General features: G+C 41.1%; 1 protein-coding gene across 3 annotated transcripts in view; it reads right to left on the minus strand.

Annotated features, from left to right (window-relative positions):
* The window catches only part of pbx4 (pre-B-cell leukemia transcription factor 4), a 28,365-nt gene extending 11,267 nt beyond the window's left edge, over positions 1-17,098 (minus strand). For 2 of the 3 annotated variants that reach the window (XM_083977656.1, XM_083977657.1), the window contains exons 1-2: positions 16,298-17,098; positions 12,239-12,312 (exon numbers count right to left, since the gene is read on the minus strand). In XM_083977656.1, coding sequence (XP_083833782.1) covers positions 12,239-12,312; positions 16,298-16,479 — 256 coding nt within the window. In that variant the 5' untranslated portion in view covers positions 16,480-17,098. Of the gene's footprint in view, positions 1-12,238; positions 12,313-13,894; positions 14,009-16,297 lie in introns of all 3 variants that reach the window. The other variant, XM_083977655.1, reaches the window with a different exon arrangement.
* Positions 17,099-19,071: the final 1,973 nt, after the last annotated feature.

Below are 19,071 nucleotides of genomic sequence, written 5' to 3' on the forward strand. Positions count from 1 at the left end.
ATTTCTGTGAAAAACATTACGCAATCATTAAAGGTTGTGTCATCTCAGGGAACGAAGGAAGAACTACAAGGCTCTTTCTTTTTTCACGTTTTGAAATCTTGTTTACTAAACAGTGAAGCAATTCATCTAGACAATCAACATATTTATAAATAATTAAGGTAATTTAGTTAGTCACAGTCCTAAATCACATATCCATTCACACGGTAGAAAAACAACATTAGTATTCTATCACAAAACTTCAGGTTGTGTAAGATAGTACAATAGAGGAAGAAAAAAGAAGCTGATCTTTATGGTGAGTTAATCAAGGAGGTAAAAGCCAATTTAGACAGCAGTGAAACCAGACAGTACTCTGAAGGAGACAGACGCCAACAATATGGATGACACGATTAATCCCAGTGGAAACTGGGTGGCGTTAGGCTCTTGTCCTCCTTGAGGATTACGCTAGTTAGTCAAAGCTCATCATCAAAAGGTGAGAGAGGTTCATGAATTCACTCATTCAGAGCTTCTCTTGTTTGCTCGGTTTACACAACCTTATGAGTCTTTATGTCGCTGTCAAAGTTTCCCTGTAGAGAGTCATGCTGAAAAACAAGTTTGCAGCCGTGGAGCAGTCGGCGCTAACAAATCAGCGGGGCTGCGCTCGTAGGGAAAACAGCGGTGAAGGAAACAAGGACAAAAAACAGTTTTACTTAAAGTTTCCAACTGCTGTGGAGCAGATGAGTTTTTGCTTTTTCAAACTTCATTTGATAAATGAGTCTGTTCCACCATTTAAGGCCTCTCGTAGCGAAGTGTCCAACTCCCCCCCAAACCCTCCCCCCCCTTTTTTTTCTTGTTCCTTCTTGCCTGTTTCTTTCCTTCTACTTAGGTCTCTTTTCTCTCTGAGGCACATTCCTGCTCTGCTGCTCCCCCATCTCAGGGCTCAGGAATGCAGCAGACCCAGCCGTCTGAACTAATGACCCTGATTCGCCCATCTCTTTCCCTCCTCTTTTTCTTTGCTTTCAGTCATTCACATACGATCTCTGCACTTCTTACCTAGATAACCTATAGTCAGTTTTAGCACCAGAAGTATTTGTTTTGTCGTGTGTGAGACGCTGATCTTCCGTGCCCATTCGCCGAAGCGAGTACAACTGACCTACAGTGAACGGGGCAACTGTGGCTCTTGAAGCTTCTCACCTCTTCCCCCTCCCCTTTTTGCCCCCCACTCCTCATTATGGCCCCCAGCTGTAGCCTAATGCCCCTACATTCCCCTAATTACTCCAATTAAGCCGTGATTACCCACAATTGCACTCATGCACAGTCTAGTGGCCTAGTGGTATTATAGCAGCTGTTGAGATGAGTTAAGATACTGCACAGAAAAGGACCATATGACATGGACTTGTTTAAAAAAGGGGTCTTCCGCACACAAACCACCCGTGAGACCCCTGAAAAATACTGGTAATTATAAAAAAAACACACACATGCAGGCCTGAGCAATAACTGGTTGTTTTGCTCCAAAAACTGAGCAACATTTCCTTTTGATCAACTGGCTCCTGACGTTGCCGTTGGGCTGCTTCTATTATTGAAAGACTAAAACTCGGAGCGCTGCAAGTAATGATATTTAGATTCCCTATTTTTTTTAAAACAGGGAGACATCTTAAGGCCCACAGCCTGCATGCACAGCTCTTAGAAATCACACCATTATGCACACGTTACCACCCTAGCTGAGCTGTGTGGCATTGAGAGACGAAGCGAGCAACACATACTATGAAATATTCAGGGTATCCAGCTGGGCTTTCACTGCATACATAATCATTCTCATTTCTGCACAGCCAACGTGGAAACGTTGTGCCGTGCAGACACAACACAGGGTATATGAAGTGGTGCAGGTAAGGGTGAACAACCTAACCACTAGTGTAGTGCTGTACATTAACTGTAATGCCTTCCACACATAGAAATAGATAAGACTTAAACGCAGTCAGTATATCATTGCTCAGCTCACAGCACAAGCTTTATCCTTGTCTGTCTTTTCCCTCACTAGCATCCCCCTTTTCACTCTGTCTCCCCCAACACACATCCCCTCCCCCCTCTCCCTTTCAGCACACCCGCACCCACCTCCCCCAGTGCCCCCCTCCCTCCCTCTGTTCTCCATTTCAGTCGAGTTCTCCATGTGAGCCGCAATCCCTCATGCTGTCAGCCCCCCCCTCTCCCTCTCTCTGTAGACAGACAGGATTAGCATTTTAATTGCATCAGCTCCCTTGGGTATTCTCAGCCTTTCACTGGGAGAGAGAGAGAGAAGGATAGAGAACGAAAAAAAGGGGGGAAAAAGGTAAGGAGAGAGAAAGGGAGAGAGAGAGGGTAGAAGGAGAACCAAGGAGAATTGAAAAAAGGAGTCACAGGAGAAGATATGTGTGCGAGAGAGGAAGAGACAGAGAGAGGCTACAGGAATATACACAATCCAGAGTACAGACGTGCCAGAGAGGGAGCGAGCCAGAAAAAGAGAAAAGATAAGACTGTGAAAACATCAGTTTTTCCTTTCATTACAGACAGAGAATTCAGATAAAGAGAATGGGCCATAGAAAGATGGTTTTCACAATGAAAATATGCTACATGAATATGCAAATTTACCTCTCAAAAACTGCAAAAAATAAATCTCGACTGCAGCTGTGGAGATGTGATAGGTAAAACTGTGTATAAGAACTAAAAGTGTTTGCCAAATATATATACATATATAAAAAAAAAAGCATCTTGGGCGATACAAATGCAGCTTCGGAAAATAATAACTGGAGCCAGACTACCCATATTAAACTACTCCTCACTGTTTTATCTGAGACATTTTCACCCGTAAAAACAAATTAAGCTCTGAATAATAAATGACGAACAAACCTCCTCCTGAACCATGCATGACACAGAATATGGCTGCTGGAAACCCATCAGGCTGAATTTGCCTTTCACATTTCCTGAACCATGGTTATAGCCAAACATATTTTAGCCTTATGCAGAAGTTAAATTTTTTTTTTTTTTTTACCCAAAAAGCCTGACTTTTTCTCCCCCACATTTCCTTTTGTTGGATAAGTTTGACTTCCACTATGCAGAAAATGGAGTGAGTGAATGGTGTTTGGAGAACAGAGGAGTTTCATCAGAGTCCTTGACCTTTTAATCCACGCGGTGGAATACAAACTTCACCTTCTTTATATCCAGTTAGTCACCCAGTAAAGTCTGTGAATGCAAAGGCACGTGCTCATAGCATGATTAAACATCTCCAGCAGTCTCAGTAGGAGCCTTGATGCCAGTGGCACTTTCTTTACAAAATCACATTTTGTAACATTTCATTAATATCAGCTTTCACAAATGGGTTCCTCTGTGCATATAGGATTTTGATTTACCATGTCATTTCAGGAGAATATGGGTTGCTCCAAAAAGTGTTTGGGTGAATAAAATGTTGCCTCGGGCGAGCTGTAGAATATGGCATTAAAACTGAAGAACCAGCATTAAAAATGAATAATAACCCTAATGGGCTTATTGCCAAATGGATATTAGGAAGAAAAGGTGTATTTCTACTGCAAATGCTACATAAAAACAGTGTAGCTCATTCTTCTAAAAGGGTGTTTTTTTGTGGAGTACAGTCAACTTAATGAGCCCAATCCATATGTCCTTTCCTACTTTAAGCAGCTCACGCTAATCAGCATCTGTTTGGGTAGTTCACCAGAGTCCTGTTGCACGCAGCCCCCCACTCTGACACACACACACACACACACACACAAACAAACACACTTACACACACACACAAGAGCGAGGTAAGCATTCAGAGTAAACACAGTGTGGTCTGATTAAGGTGTGAATTGGAGAACTCACACCTTGGGCAAACACAACACTTTCAGTCCAACACATCATCAATCAGCCCTTAATTAACTAAAGAGAGGCTTGGACACTCGAGCGATGACTACGTGTACCCTCCTTGAATGGTCACACACAAACACACCGTCACACACACAAGAACACACACACACAGGCACTAATGAGGGACAGATCAATTTGTGTTGTCACATAATCTGCACAAACAGAAGCAAATAAAGGACCTACAATACATTTTCTCCATGATCATCGTTTTTATGAACTGTTCCGCAAATTATCATCAAAACTTAGCTGACGATGCTAAAATGGAAAATATAGTTTGCAATAATAAAAGTAAGAGGACACAGTTTGGAATAATTCTCCATTTAAAACAGCGACAATCAGGAAAGATTCTTTACAAATAATAATAATAACGACAATTAAAACATAGTTACAGAGCCCATAAAATATGAAAATAGGAATTAAGTGTGAACCAAGTTGCTACAGTCAAAACAAAATGAAAACCTCAGACTCAAACCAAAGTCGTATTTTGGGTCTTTGCATGTGTAAAACAAAAGGCTGATAGCTGTAAAAAGTGAAACATTTAGTTTTAGTAGGTCGAATGTGGGCAGGCTGGCCAGATGTTGTAGTTGGAAATTCCTTCAGCCTTATTTATTACCATGATAGCAACAACACATAGTATATCCTGTTCTCTTATTTTGGGGAGAAATAGAATTAATACATTATATCTTCTCCCACTTTGACTTGCAAACTAATCCAGATAGCATGGACAGCATTAAACAAACAGGCCCCGAGTTGCAGTGAGAGTACAGCTATTTGCTCACAGTGTTCGACAATCATCTGAGAAAACATGATTCAATTTGGAGCATACTGCCAGCCTAACTGGTAACAGACAACGCATAAATATTTCATTTTAAGTAACAGAGCAACGTGGATCTTTTTAAAAATTTACATATTTTAGTGTCAATAAGGGATAAGTGCTAAAATAAGTGATGTTTTGAAGCATATAGTAAGCGCACTGCTGAGCACATGTGACTATACCTCTTAACATAATATCCCTAGTCCAGTACAGTTCTGCAGTCGGAGAACGACATGGAAGAAAGAATCTGAAATGTCACAGGAGGAAGAGGAGGATGATGAAGAGCACCTAAGCAGGAGGCTTGTTATGGCACTGCTAGGATCTTCCCCCAGTCAACTCTCATCAGGCCAGCTGCCTCCTGTGCTCATTAGCACAGACTCTTAAGGAGCTCCTAAAGACTTTGTGAAAAATGAACGCTCATTTGAGAGGTCGTTAATTTGCACTGTTATGCAAATTAGGTGGCAATTAAGCGATAGATCAGAAGAGCAGTGCCCATTTATAACAAGTGAACAAGCATTATGACACAGTCAGATGGTGCCAGAGAGAGCCGAGGCTACATGGTTAGTCTGCACAAGTTCGATGTACCAGTTTAGTGAGGGGAAAAAATCTAATATGTATGGCTAGTCGGGATAACAATTTACCACTGCTGTTACAGGAAGATAGATATCCTTAACCGACTCGGCTAACATGCACAGACATAAATTAGTGCAGATATTACAAACTGATACTAAAGCAAAAACTAATCAAAAATATAGCACTGATTTAAACTGGTCAACATTATTAGTACATCATCAGTGCATCGATCTAAGCTGATGAGGAGCATCACAAGCTTATGAGGAGTATAGGCTTCCCAGCGTCTATAATAACCTAATGCATACGGCTAATCTTGGGGTGGGCAGTGTTCCCCCCTCCCTCCACCAGCCCCTCGTGTCTCCATCTCTCCCCTGCTTTTATGACATGGTGTGAAATATACAAACATACTGTCGACAGACACTGTAGGACAGCGATGTGCAATACTGCGGAGGGGTGGAAGGCTCCCATCAATTGTAATTAATCCTTAATTAGTCAGGATTAGGAGCTAGGCTCCGACACACTCCCACCCCACCACCACTACCAAACTAATGCAATCCAGCTGAGACCACATTTACATATCTTTAATTAAAGAGACGCCAGTTTCCTTTAAGAGCAAAGCTTAAAAGCAGTGTGAGAAGCATACATGCTGGGGGGCGGGGGCGGGGTGAAGATGAAGAGGTAGGGGTCTGTCTTGTGGGGTGGGTGATCCTTGACCAATACTGATGGGTCACTCACAATTTTTGTTGCCATTTTCTGACAGGCTAAGAATCAGGGATCCACAGTTTAAGTCATAAACACACAGACTGTGGTGCCTTGACCACAACCCATGTATATGCAAGTGCCCACTTCCTCGTTACTGTGGATTTTATTGGCTACATTTTTATTCAAGTCAAGTTAGGTAAATCCACTGAATTTTCATTCTATTTTTTAGTTTTAATGTTTTTAACTATCAGCACTTAGTTTCAAACAAAATGTATAAAGCAATTGGGCAAATGCTAAATCAATGTATTGTGTGAGTGAGACAGAGATTAGTTTCCTGCATGCACATAAACCTCATCTGGTAATGTTTCACTCCATGTTCTCAGCTCCTCTTCCACTAAACCAACTTTTTTTGGCGTCAAAAGTGTAAACTGCGTGTGCCAAATTGGATCAGACCAAAAAAAAAAAAAAAATCTTACAGTGGGCGTTTGTCCTAATCCAACCATGCAATACAGTAACATAATCCATGCTGTTAATGCTCATTCACTACAAAAAACTTACACCAACTTGTACATTTCCACTCTGATCTCCCTGAAATACTAAAAGACAGCACAGTCAAATCCTTGTCCTTGTTGAATCTTGGCCAAAATCATATTGCTGTGATCTTAAAGGTGAACAATTCCACAGAGCTTTTCCCCTCCTACGACACACTTCAGACAGCAGCTCCCTTTGTCAATATATAGAAGCCCAATTCCCACAGAAATAATCCCTCATGGGAATATCAGTTGGCCCACTCACCATTAGACCTTGGCTACACAACAACACTAGATTTTATTTCAAAACAGTGGTTTAAAACAAAAACATTTGACCAGGTATCGTTTTAGCTCCATAGTAAAAAACCACCCCTGTCCAAACCATTATACCTGAAAATGCAAACATATAGGAGCAATCACACACTAGGCATGTCAGAGATGGTGTAAACACAAAGCAGATCGTCTTCCCTGCAGTTGATTAGCTGCAGAAAATCCAACAAACAAAGAACAGCAACGGTTTCAGCTTCAATGTCCAAATGCAGAATTTAATTTAACTAAACAACAGCTCCTAGCAAAAACAACAAGGTCAATAACACTTGTGTTTCATATGCACGTTTCTTCACCCCTCGTAGTCGAGGCTGATAACACATAATCAGGGAGCATTTGGCGGCGTTTACGTCAGTTTTCACCATTGTGCAGAGTGACTCTTTCAAAGTTTTTGAACTAAAAACAGTTATAGGACAATACTATTTCTCAAAGTTTGGGTTTTTCCATGCCTGAAAACTCTGCAGTGTTGATCGGGAGGTGAAGATGTCGCAAGAGATGGGCTTTAAAACTAAAAATGTACTAGTGTAGACGTAGCCCAAGGCTGAAGGTTGGGGTACTCTGCCTCCCCACGTTGAGTTGGGGGTGGGGGTGGTGATCTGTCTGTCAGGGCCAGGGGTCTGTGTGATATTAGCAGTCTGCCAATCTGGCTTGGGGAATGGACACCGAGTAATTACTCCTGCTCTTACTGCCTCATCAATCTCCCTGTATTGCTCCTGCACCCCCCTCACACTATCTTTTTTCATTCTCTTCTGCAAAGGAGCAAGGAGGAGAAAAAAACGATTGAGTGGCAGGACACCACAAAACACAACACTGATTTCTAAAGAGCCAATGAGATAATCCCGCACCACTAGATAGGGAGTGTAAATATAAAGCAGACTATTTAAAATATAAAAAATCAAGTGGATGGTGCATTCTCATTTTGACCCTGATAATAGTTAACTGAAACTGGATTTGGTCACTTCACATGGATCCAGGATAGCACTGCCCAAAACTATTTTGTCTCATCTTGTTACTGCTTTTGGTTTGAAACGTACTGTATGCTTCCCCTCATAAAAATATAATAAAAGACTTCCCACAGGTTCCTAACAACTCATAAAATTTTATGGCTGTTCCAAATTGGCCTCTTTGAAAACTAATAATAATTAAGTTGCTTAAATGAGGCATGTGATTCACTAGACTCCATGTACTGTACTCTCGTCAAAGTTGGTGGAAAACAAACATCTAAATTAATCATGTGATGCTGAAAGGGGGTTTCCTAACAAAAAAACTGCATGCAACCAACAAATAACCTCCGGTGTGTGCCGTTTTGTTGTTAACTTTCACACATGGCCTTGAAAATAAGGAGGGGATAGAAATGAAAATTAGGTTTCTACAGATTAAAAAAAGGTCGGGTGTTTATTCTGGCTGTGAATAAACACATGGCAACTGTGGGACTTTTAGCAGTTTTGCTTTGTCTTAGTGTTTTTACGACTACAAACATGCTGTAATTCAATTAACATGTAATTGGGGCCATTTGTTTGCTGAAATGGTTTTGGATTGCATAGAGATTAGATAAGTGCTGCGAACACCAGGAAGGTAATAATTTGATTAAGGGTCTTATGTGGTCTGCAAAAACATTACAACCCTAATAAGATGATTTTACATACATTGTTAAATAGTAGGTTATTGACTCTTTATGGCTTACAAGACTGGTAAAACATGAACCAGTTAGTGGGCTTATTAAATGCCAAGATGCTGCATGCTGGTTAAGAGATATGATTGTGTAACTCTGCCAACACAACAACCACATTCATAATAATTAATTTTGACGAAATGTTAAATATTCAGTTTCAAGTCCATTGTAAAACAATTGAGATGTTAACTCTGAATATATAAGTGGATTTAATAAATTGTGATGACAACATCAGTCTCAAGTGGACCTATTGGAGTCATTGATAAGTCATCTTAACTTAACAGGGGAAATTTTCTATTAAATGAAGTCAAGAGTGCCACTGAAAAAAAAGAGACAAACCAAAGAGGGAGTTCATTGAGATGACTTAATCTTACCCTTCATTCATCATGTCAAAAGATTAATAGGATGTGATGATGAGTTGTCAGCTAGCTTTGCATTATACTAGCTAAGTGCTGCTGGCTCTGCTGGCAGGCATCAAATGTGAGATTTTGGACTTGTACGAGGTTTGGAAAATAAGAAATTCCATCGTTCCGTAGGTCGCTCTCACAGTCAAATTAAAAAAACATTACAGGGCTGATTCTAATTTTAAGTAAGTAATTAACTCGTGATTTGCAGTATCTGGCAATGTTTCTGCCCTTAAAAAAAAAGAAAAAAGAAAAACTCAAAAATGCAGAGAGAGAGGAGAGTGGACTGAGGCCAAGGCAGACGGCAAATAACCAGTGCCCCAGACACATTGTTAGGACACTGGCATAACTGGGCACCTCACAGAGCAATCATCTGGCACAAGTTACCATCACACTGGCTTCAAGCCACCAGGATGTCCTTGTTGTTAAAACCCTCGCTGGTAATGCATGGGATATACGTACCATATGAATGTCAGTGTGCGGACACACACTTTCACATCATAGGTGCAGTGTCTGGCACGTTGACTTATTAATAAGAGGTGACACAGAGCCAGCCATTTCGGTCTTAGATAGGATGCTAGCCAGTTTGGCACAATTTCTACACAGCCAACTAGCAGCATTATCCCGCAGACTTGTTTATCAGACAGCTTATCAAGATGAGTGGCAAGTGTTGGGGTGTGGACTTGCCCAAGTGAGAAAGAGGAGGGAGAGACTCCTAATAAACTTTGCTGTCTCCAAGCTAAAATATCGTCACTTTAATTCCAATTGAAAAAGAAAAACTATTTTTATTTCCATTTAAAAACTAGTCCAAAAATAAACAACAGGGAACGTTCAGGCTTGAAAAAGAGGGATGTGAGCAAAGTGACAGAACAGAGTGAGTGACAGATTCACTGTCATGTGTAAAGCACAAGGAATGCATAAAAGTAAAAGAGAAATGCCTCGAACATGCCCAAACTAAATGAAAAACTTCTGAGAGTAACTGCAGTGGCTTGTGAGAGATTTTGGCATAAGCTGTCCCATTGCACCAAGAGCTATTTTTACAGCAAATACCCATGAGAGTGAGGGAGAACAGAACTGAGTTGAAGCAAAGCCACTGGCTCTCAACTTTGATCATTCCCCATATCTCTTCAAGTGCTTTAATTTTTTTTTTTCCCAGAGTGTATCTTTAATAAAGTATTAATAAGAATCAAATTTCAAACAGATGGAGGTCATGTTTAATGTGAATGCTCGGGACAACACATGCACTGTTGTAAAAATGAGGGGTGTTTTGAGGTGGTGGTGGTGGGAGCGGGGGGGTACTGGCATTTGCGCAGAACATTTCCTTTACAATGAAAACAATCTAACCAACTGCAGCACTCAGAGGAATTCACCTCCCATCCCCCACACCCCACCTCCCCCTCCTCCACCACCACCATTACATTACCATATCAAAGCCCCGAGTTCAGAGCAAGACTTCTCTTTCAAGAATGGGAGCGAGGCATAGGGAGGGAGGGGGAGAGGACAAGACCGAGGCAGCAGGAGTAGACCCAAGACCGAGTTTTCGCTTTTATCCCTGTTTGGTGTGTGTGCGTATTCGCGCAAAAAGAGAGACAGCGAGTGTGCATGTGGGTGTGCCGACACAAGTGCATGTTTGTTAGCGAAAGAATACTGCAGAAAATCTGTGGAGATACTAGAGGACTACTGATTGGATCTTCCACACGCTACACTGAAGAGAAGTCAATTCACATTCCAGAGGCACATAATGGGGCCTGCAGGGGGTCTGATGGCGTAGCAGAGAAATGCCAAAGCAGGTACACAGTGCAGTCAGGAGGGCACTGTGTGGCAGATGGCTGGCAGAGTACAGGAAAAGATCTCTATATATCTCATGGTGGGCATATTCTCCTCAACGGCAAATCTGTTGTTAACTTATCTCAATGCCTTGTCTGTTTTTTCTGCTCAGCTTACTGTACAAGTACTCACAGACCCCATCTCTCTCTCTCGCTCTCTACTTTGCTGGGAGACTAAATGTGAAAATCAAAGTGAATGGCATTAGGGTAAATAAGACCACTGGTTGCCTGGGAAACAGTGTACCCTGCCCCACTCACTCAAGCCTAGCCTTTACTTTTCTCCCATCACTGGAGAGCAATAATACATTATTGACAGAGGGCCACAACAGGCAGCAGTGCAGCATTTTCAAATCGTATTTGAACAAGAGAGGTTTGCTGTTAGAAGATACACAAGGAAAATGAAGGGGGGAAATCACACAAAAAGACAAGAACAGAGAGAGAGAGAGAGGGAGAGAAAGAGAGAGGCTGGCAGAGGGAGAGAATTCAGAAACCCACCCCATTCACACAACCATAACCATCAATCTGCCATCCATCCCAGTCTTCCTCCTTTGAACCCCACTAGAATCTGTCAGATAGCTGACTTGAATAGCTAACAAGATGAGAATGAACAGCGTGTTTACTTTGAATAATCTTTTGAATAATAGCAGGTTGGATATTTACATAGACAATAATTTCTATAGGATCAGTGTACATGAAAATTTGTGTGTCAAAACAAGAATGAAGATATTGTGCATGTATGAATTCTCAATGCACCATTACCATATGGTCTGGGGTGTAGCTGGTTCAACAATAGTAAAAGGAAGAATAGCTTTTTGTACTGAAAAAGCATTGAAGTTCAATTGTAAAGCAGTTACCCTAGTGAAGCTTTTCATATCTGCCTGATGTAAACCAGATGAACCTTTTCCTTGGGCTCACATTTGATTGTTTAATCTAATAATTTGGACATGACAGGTTGAAATAGTGGTGCTTTTTTAGTCCCCTGCCTTTATATAGATAAATACTGCTGTAGAATTCAACCAACTGTAGGAGCCTGTTGATATAATGTGACATTAGTGTTGATCAGTTGAGAGGAAAATTGACCAGAATTATAATGCCGTTGGAAAATGAAATCTGATAAATAAGGATGTGAACTCAACACGTGAAGAGTTGTCACGATGTTCTACTGCAAGTTCTAGCTACTGTCGGACTCGGGTTTCAAAGGCACCGCGCCACTAAGATTAGTTTCAGCTGGTCAGTGTGAGGTCTGGACACAAGTGGTCAAATTGTGTCAAATTTCTATAATTACTCAAGTCATAAACAAACACTAACACATCATTAGAATAATCCTGAACAATGCGGTAACACAACACATTAGGCTACTACAAATAGAATCAAAAAGGGAAGGCCAATGGGAGGCCAATGAAAAAGTAACTTGGTGCCAAGGAAACTGGAGCAAAAAGCATACTATATCTCAACAGTAGGTTACAACCTAGGCAGACTGGAGAACACAAAGGGAAAAGAGTGAAGTAGAAACTCACCCGTCTTCTCTTTGATCTCACAGAGAACGCTGAAGAGGGCTGGCTTCATTCTGTGACAGTTCAGGGCATGCTTCCTGTAAGAGAGAAGAGGGAATAAGAGAGGGAGAGAGCGGGGAGGATTACGATAAACAGACCTCCATCTCAAGTCATTCCATGTCCTCTCCTATAAACAGGTAGTGGAGCTGTATGTATTATGCATACAGCTTTTCAAGAGTGTAGTGCAACACAGCAGAACAGAGCCATGTTGTTTAAAGGCATTTTCAATAGCCAAATGCCTTTGTCAGTGCATAAACATTCCTGATGCGTCAATCTGAACCAGCAAGAGTAATGTTGTCATTTGGATGCTTTGCGCTGTGGGACAGGTAATGATGCCAAACCTCAAGGTCATCATTACTGAGCACCAGATTCCAGAGTTAATACACAGTAATCTAATTTCTACCTCTTACAGAAAGACTCCTTCCATGAAAGTAGATGGTAAGTTGATAGAGAGGATTAGGATTAAGTTGCAATTTTAATTTAATCAGAGACATTCTCTTTATTGCCTAACAGGCTAATAGCAATTAAAGGAGAAAAGGCAAAACTTCTACCATTCAGTATAATCAAATCAGAACACCTAGGCAACAAAATGGCCTGCTATACATATCCATGCACCCACCCACACCCATACAACTTACATCTTATTAAAAATGGTAAGGCTGTTAATACTGTAGCGATACCTCAACTCTAATACGACCCTAAGAGAAGAGTGCATCGGTAGCTGGGGACATACAGAGCTACAGACTACTTTTTTTTCTTCTTTTTTTTTTACGTTAAAAGACATGGAAGAAACACAGAAATTGTAACAAAGCATGCTATACATTAAACTACCTGCTGTACCTCATAATGTTCCATTACTGTGGATCTGGTCGGAGATGAAGCTGTTTAACTCCAGAGCAATAATAGCAAACTATCGTTGACTTTAGTTTGTGGGGCTGCTGTAATATTGCATAATCTTATATAACTCTTTCCACGTTATCCAAATATTATTTTTCAGTGACTGGTCTAACAGACAAAGCATTTGGGTGTGTGTGTGTGTTGTATTGACACCTTCACAAATCAACAGACATCATTTAGAGCATCAACTTTTTGTTTCAGTAGCAACAACTTTGATGTGCAAAGAGAGTGCAACACAGATAAAGTTTGGGTGACAAACAAAAACAAAACCAGCATGAAGCCTCCTGTTCTGATGAGCATGAATCGGAAAAAAAGATGAAACAAGAAAAAAACCTGAAGATCTTCCTGATGTAAAGCATTTTCTTTTCCATAAAACATCACTGACAACACATTGAAAACAACCACAGATGAATATGATTCGGCTACACCTGACCTCAACACCAATTCCAGTTGTGAATGTCGATTGCAGTATTAATTAGGGGACTCCGGTAAACTAGCAAATTGGGCGCCTACTGCATTTGCCACGAACGGCTGGCTGCCTTTTTGGTGCTGTAAGATTATTGAAGCAGTAAGATGTAAAGAGTTATGTGTCTAGCATTACATGTGTCATTTTGTCCACCAATTCTGTCACTGCTGGATTTGAGTTGGGGGGAGGGCTGCCTTCAGCATGGAGGGTATGAGCAGGAGGGGGAGAAGGAGGTGCTCATGCGGTCCTGTACTGACCTGTGCTGGAAGTTGAGTGGCAGGCCACCCCCTGCCATGCCCCCCCCTGCTCTCCCTCCCTCTGTGGGGTCGTCTGATCCACCCCAATGCGCCGGCGAGTCCTCTGGCCAGCATCTGAACATATGGCGACAGGGTGAGAGGATGAGGGCGGATGGTGCGCAGGAAGTGTACTCTGCAACACCGAGTTCTTGCACTGCCCTGACCACTCCCCATCCCAACACACTGCCACCCTGCACGACAAGGGCGTCATGCTCACGTGTGATCCACCTCACACATTAATTTGAAGATCATGACCGAGAGAATGATTGATGTGCGTGTGACAAACCTGATCAGAGTTAAGTATGATGTTGATAAAAGACTATACAGTTTTAGTCATAGCAGCTACTATACATTTGCACACCCATTTATTTTACCTATTTAACAGGCATCATGTTGTCATAAATCTGGTTATGTTGTGGCCTTTTATCTGAAGTTAACTTTAGAGACAAATTCGCCAACGGCCATGCAATTGCACTTAGTGCAAACCAGTCTTTCAGCTAATGATAATTACGTACTGTTGTACAGAGACTTGCTTTAATTGACGATATACATATTCTGCACAAGTCCGTACCGCACTATTTGTATGAAGTACCCTGATTTACAGAAGGCTACATTCTTGTAGTTATAAATCCTGCACACATTTAGCATGAAGACATGCTCTGCCATGGGAGTTTGGATCAATACAAGCATATAGCAAGGACACCTCTGGCACTTCCGAAGCAACCAGACCTTTAATTAGTTTTTCAGAATAGTCTGCTAACATCTAAAAATAGGACTGCTACACACTTTCCTGCATTATAATGTGGCCCTTTAAATCCAGATTATATGTAATTTACAGCAGTTGATAAACAATAGTGCAACATTGTGTAAATGGCCTGTGCAAATCATACAATAAAGGGGAAAAAAAGACTGAAAAAATAAATAAATAAATAATGGACTACAAGAAATACTCAAAAACAAAAATATGCATTTGTCCATTAAGTAAGGCCTGATTAAGTCCTCAAACTTGAACTGAAGAAAATGTAATATCCCAGTGTTCATAGGCTGCTGGTATAGCATCATCCCTCCCCCTCACCACCATCTCATTAATAGAAACTCGATTTGCGGACAGCTGCACTCGCGTACACATTATAGGAGAATTGATTGCACCCAGCACACAATGAAAAGGATGAACACCAGGGAGGGAGGGAGTGAAAGAGGAGTGAATTAATTAAGAGAACCAGGTGGTCAAATGTTGGGTGGAAAATCACTAGCTAATGACACATCACACTGTGGCCACAGTCTTGCAGTGGACGGTTGTCTATTGTTGAAATACTGACGCTTCATCTGAAACTGACCTTATGCTCCTTGAGCCACATGGCAAATGAGTGCGAGTCAGTCTCACTGTGTAATGCATACACCCTGTAATAATGATTCGTCTAAAAAAAACTAAAAAAAACATCTCAACACAAACAGTATGTGAAGAGCGATATGAATGAACTACTGCTGTCGTCACAACAGCACTGGGTTTATACGTGGGACAATTGAGTAATCCTTACCCTTACCTTAATTTATCCACTCATTTGCATTTCAATGACTGATGTTATCGACACTCGTTTGATGCAAACGGGCACATCAGATACATGTTGTTATAATTAAGCAAACCTAATATGGCATAGTCTAATTAGTTATATGTGAGAGGACATGACCAGAAAACCTAATTTCACTAAGTGATAAACAACTAGCAAAATACGAATCATCTTAAAAGCATTTTATATATATATATTTTGTTGACATACATCTTATTTAATGTAGTATTTTTGCATTAAAAGGAAACTTTATATTGCCCTGTGGTCAGAAACTGTCTTGAAATACAGTATATCCGTTTTCTTTATGCAGGGGTTAATGAAACTGTTTTGTCAAACCAACACCAGCTAATGCTATAGTATTGAGAAAGTGTTTTTTATGAATTTAACACGGCTTACATGGTCGTATACTCGATGGGTGAGATAAAACTTTTTTTAATGTGACACCTCATTGATAACCAAATTAAGACTTGGGGTGTAGTAGCATTTCAACCAAAGGGACATTAGTTTGTAATGGGGCACAGTTGGAATTAACAAAGAAAGTACACCAGCACTGTAATGTTGGTGTACAAGTTGTTTCATAATAACTAAAAATGTAACGTTATTTGCTTTTTTTTACAAACAAATTACAACGTAACGTGAAGTTGCATTAATGTTGCAATAATTACGCATTACCTTACGTGTAGTTTTCATAAAAAACACAGGAGCCCTAAAGCCAAAAGTAAAGACACATACAGCGCACTTTAGCTTAGCAATCGTGTGTGTGTGCGAGTGGAAAATGGCTCTTCGCCTGTCTTACCTGGCCTGTGCTTCGTCCAGGCTTTCGTCGGTGATGGCCATTATTTGCTGTAGGATATCCCCTATGTCTTGTTGAGGCTGACCGAGGGACTGCTGTTTCCTGACCGAGTCTGGGTCGACATCGGCTTGTTGTAGTCCACCGAGTCCGGTGAGACCCGTCATCATCCTGGTCTGGTCATCCATACTTTCAAAGAAAACTCGCCGTTTTCCCCTCAGTCGAAGAATACACACACAAATAGCTAGCCTGTTAGCTAGCCAGCAAAGTATTTTCTACGACAAATCATACAACGCTTCTTACCGTGCCCGACAGCGACGATTGGCTAAGTAGTTAAAAAACGTTTGTTGTCATAAAAACAAATCGCACGAACTCGCTTTTGTTTTTTTTACATTTGTTTGTGTTTTTTTTCCCTCCTCAAGTCAATAAACGCGGCCAGGCTAACGTTAGCTAACCAACCACCGTGTGAGGAGGAGCAGCAGCAGCTAGGTTTAGTAGCCGTAGCCCAGCAGAAAAGCAGCAGGGACACACATGCACAGACTGTGTGAGCTTGCCAACAGCGCCTCGCACATTTTCGAGAGGAAAAAAAATGTAAAAAACGGTGGAGAAAAAAATACACCAGCGGCCGAGCACTCTTGTGTTTAAATAAAATGCACCGATTCATGCATTTAAAAAAAAATTAAGAAAGAAATAAGGTGGAATATAGCCTAGCGACGACGCTTTCGGACCGTCTCGCTCCCCAATCAGAAACCTCCTACCAAAACAGAAAAACGGTGGTTTGCCATTGTTGTTGATGTCGCGCGAGTATGTGGGATGTTCTTCTGGGCTGCGCGAGCGCTGTGCGTAGAGTTGACCATTGAACTCATAGCACCACGGAGAGCGTGAGCTTTGCGGGTGGGTTGTCCACTCCTACTATAGAGAAAAACACGACTGTTAATGGAGATGCATTTACATATTAGCTGCCTGGTGGTGTAATGGTGGAAACGATAGGCCCAGCAGCACAAGGTGTTATTTTCTTAACACTCCTCTCTGGATACTGACTGTAATAGCCCACTCCTCCAGGGGGATAAGAAGACTCCTTGTGCACGGCCTTTAGAAATGTATAGCCTCTTACGTCATCAGTATTGTTTCTCCTATTATAATGGGGGGAAGCTATTTTTTGTCATTAATCTACGATTGGATCACGTGAGTGATATGGTTGCTTTTCTAAACAAAAGCCTTAAGGGGATGTTTGTACACATTAAAAGAGCTGTGCACTGAAATCAGTAAACATTAGTAAATATTAATTAGTTAATAATAATAAAGTGGTCTGAGGTTTTGCTATTGCACATGTTTTGAATACTTGTTTGAGTTTATTTCTAAAACAACCCCAGTTACTTGTCCTTCCTCAAGACTAAGTATGTTGAAGAAAAGGGGGAGTATCTAAGCCAAGTTAGTCTCTTCCAGTTAGGTATCATTTCATAACTTGTGCCTTCAAGTCAAAGAACTAATCTCCTTCTGTGCTGGCACATTTTGGCAATATAAGGAGAAATAGTCAATCTCAAAGCAGAACAGTCCTATGTAAGGAGAATCATTCTGTCCTAAACCCCTGATGAATGAAACATCCCATCAATTTTCAGTATGAAAATGTTGACAGCACAGATTGAAAACAAGTGTCCTTGTTTTTTGCAAACTGGGCAATTCTGCTGTAGTTTATCACTCAGATCAGAGAGACAGCTTTCCAAGACGAATGGCTGGCTGAATGGATGTGGAGGAGAGCTGCAGCCAGCCTTGCTGTACTGAGAAGAGATGATGGGTGTGCATGAGGGAGTAGGACCAAACTGGCAGTGGTTTATGCTGACTCTCCACACATCCATCTACTACAATCTGTAGCTAATCAATCTAAAGTTAGAGACAACAAGAATAGAGCATACACTAAACCTAAAACAGTAATTGCTCTTTGCATGAACATATAGTACAATTCGCAATCCAGGTTATCTTGCTTGTTTTCACCAAGCAGTGGATTTTAAAAAGTTGTCCCCACCACATTCAAGTCTCAAATCTTTAAAACATAAGGGTTGAAATAGAAAAAGAAAATATTTACATACCGTATACATCTGGAAAACTCTCCCTTTCTTTCCCTCCCTCTTTCTCTTTCTAATAATAATCTACAAACAAGGAACACAGGAAATCTGGTCACACCCAGGCACCTTTATCCGAATATGCATTGCATTCAGATTAAAGACTTAAAACAACTTCTAACACACCCATTGACTAGGGTCATTGAGGTTGTTAAAACACTTTATGATGCAATTTTAAGTGAGTAGCTGCAGGGGTTACTATCTTACCCTAAAGTCAGCGTCTTTCACTGTCAAAAGACATCTTCCTTGAAAGTAAAAAGACTATGTCAGTGGCTTTGTAAACTTATTCGTTTTATTGTTGGTGATTCATTTAAGGATCATTTCTGTGAAACCTCTATTCATTTGGATGCTAAAGCTGCCCTCCTCTCACCCCACAAGCATCAAGCCTCATTTTCATCTAAATAAGAATCGATCTCTCCTGCTGTGTGCACCATCCTCCCTTGCTCACAACTCTCACGGCCACAACCCCACTTGTCTTCTCTTTGCTTGTCTCTGTGCTCTCTAGTCGCTCCCTTGAATACAACAAGGAAAATTCACCATACTCCATGTTGGAGATCATAACTGCAGAGCACAGAAAGCCATTCACTCTTATTTACGGTTGGCAATGGATGAAGAGAATTTTTATTTCTACTGCAATCATCAGTGAGACAAATTAATTAT

Source organism: Trachurus trachurus, assembly GCF_905171665.1.
Source record: "Trachurus trachurus genome assembly, chromosome: 8".
NCBI lineage: Eukaryota > Metazoa > Chordata > Actinopteri > Carangiformes > Carangidae > Trachurus > Trachurus trachurus.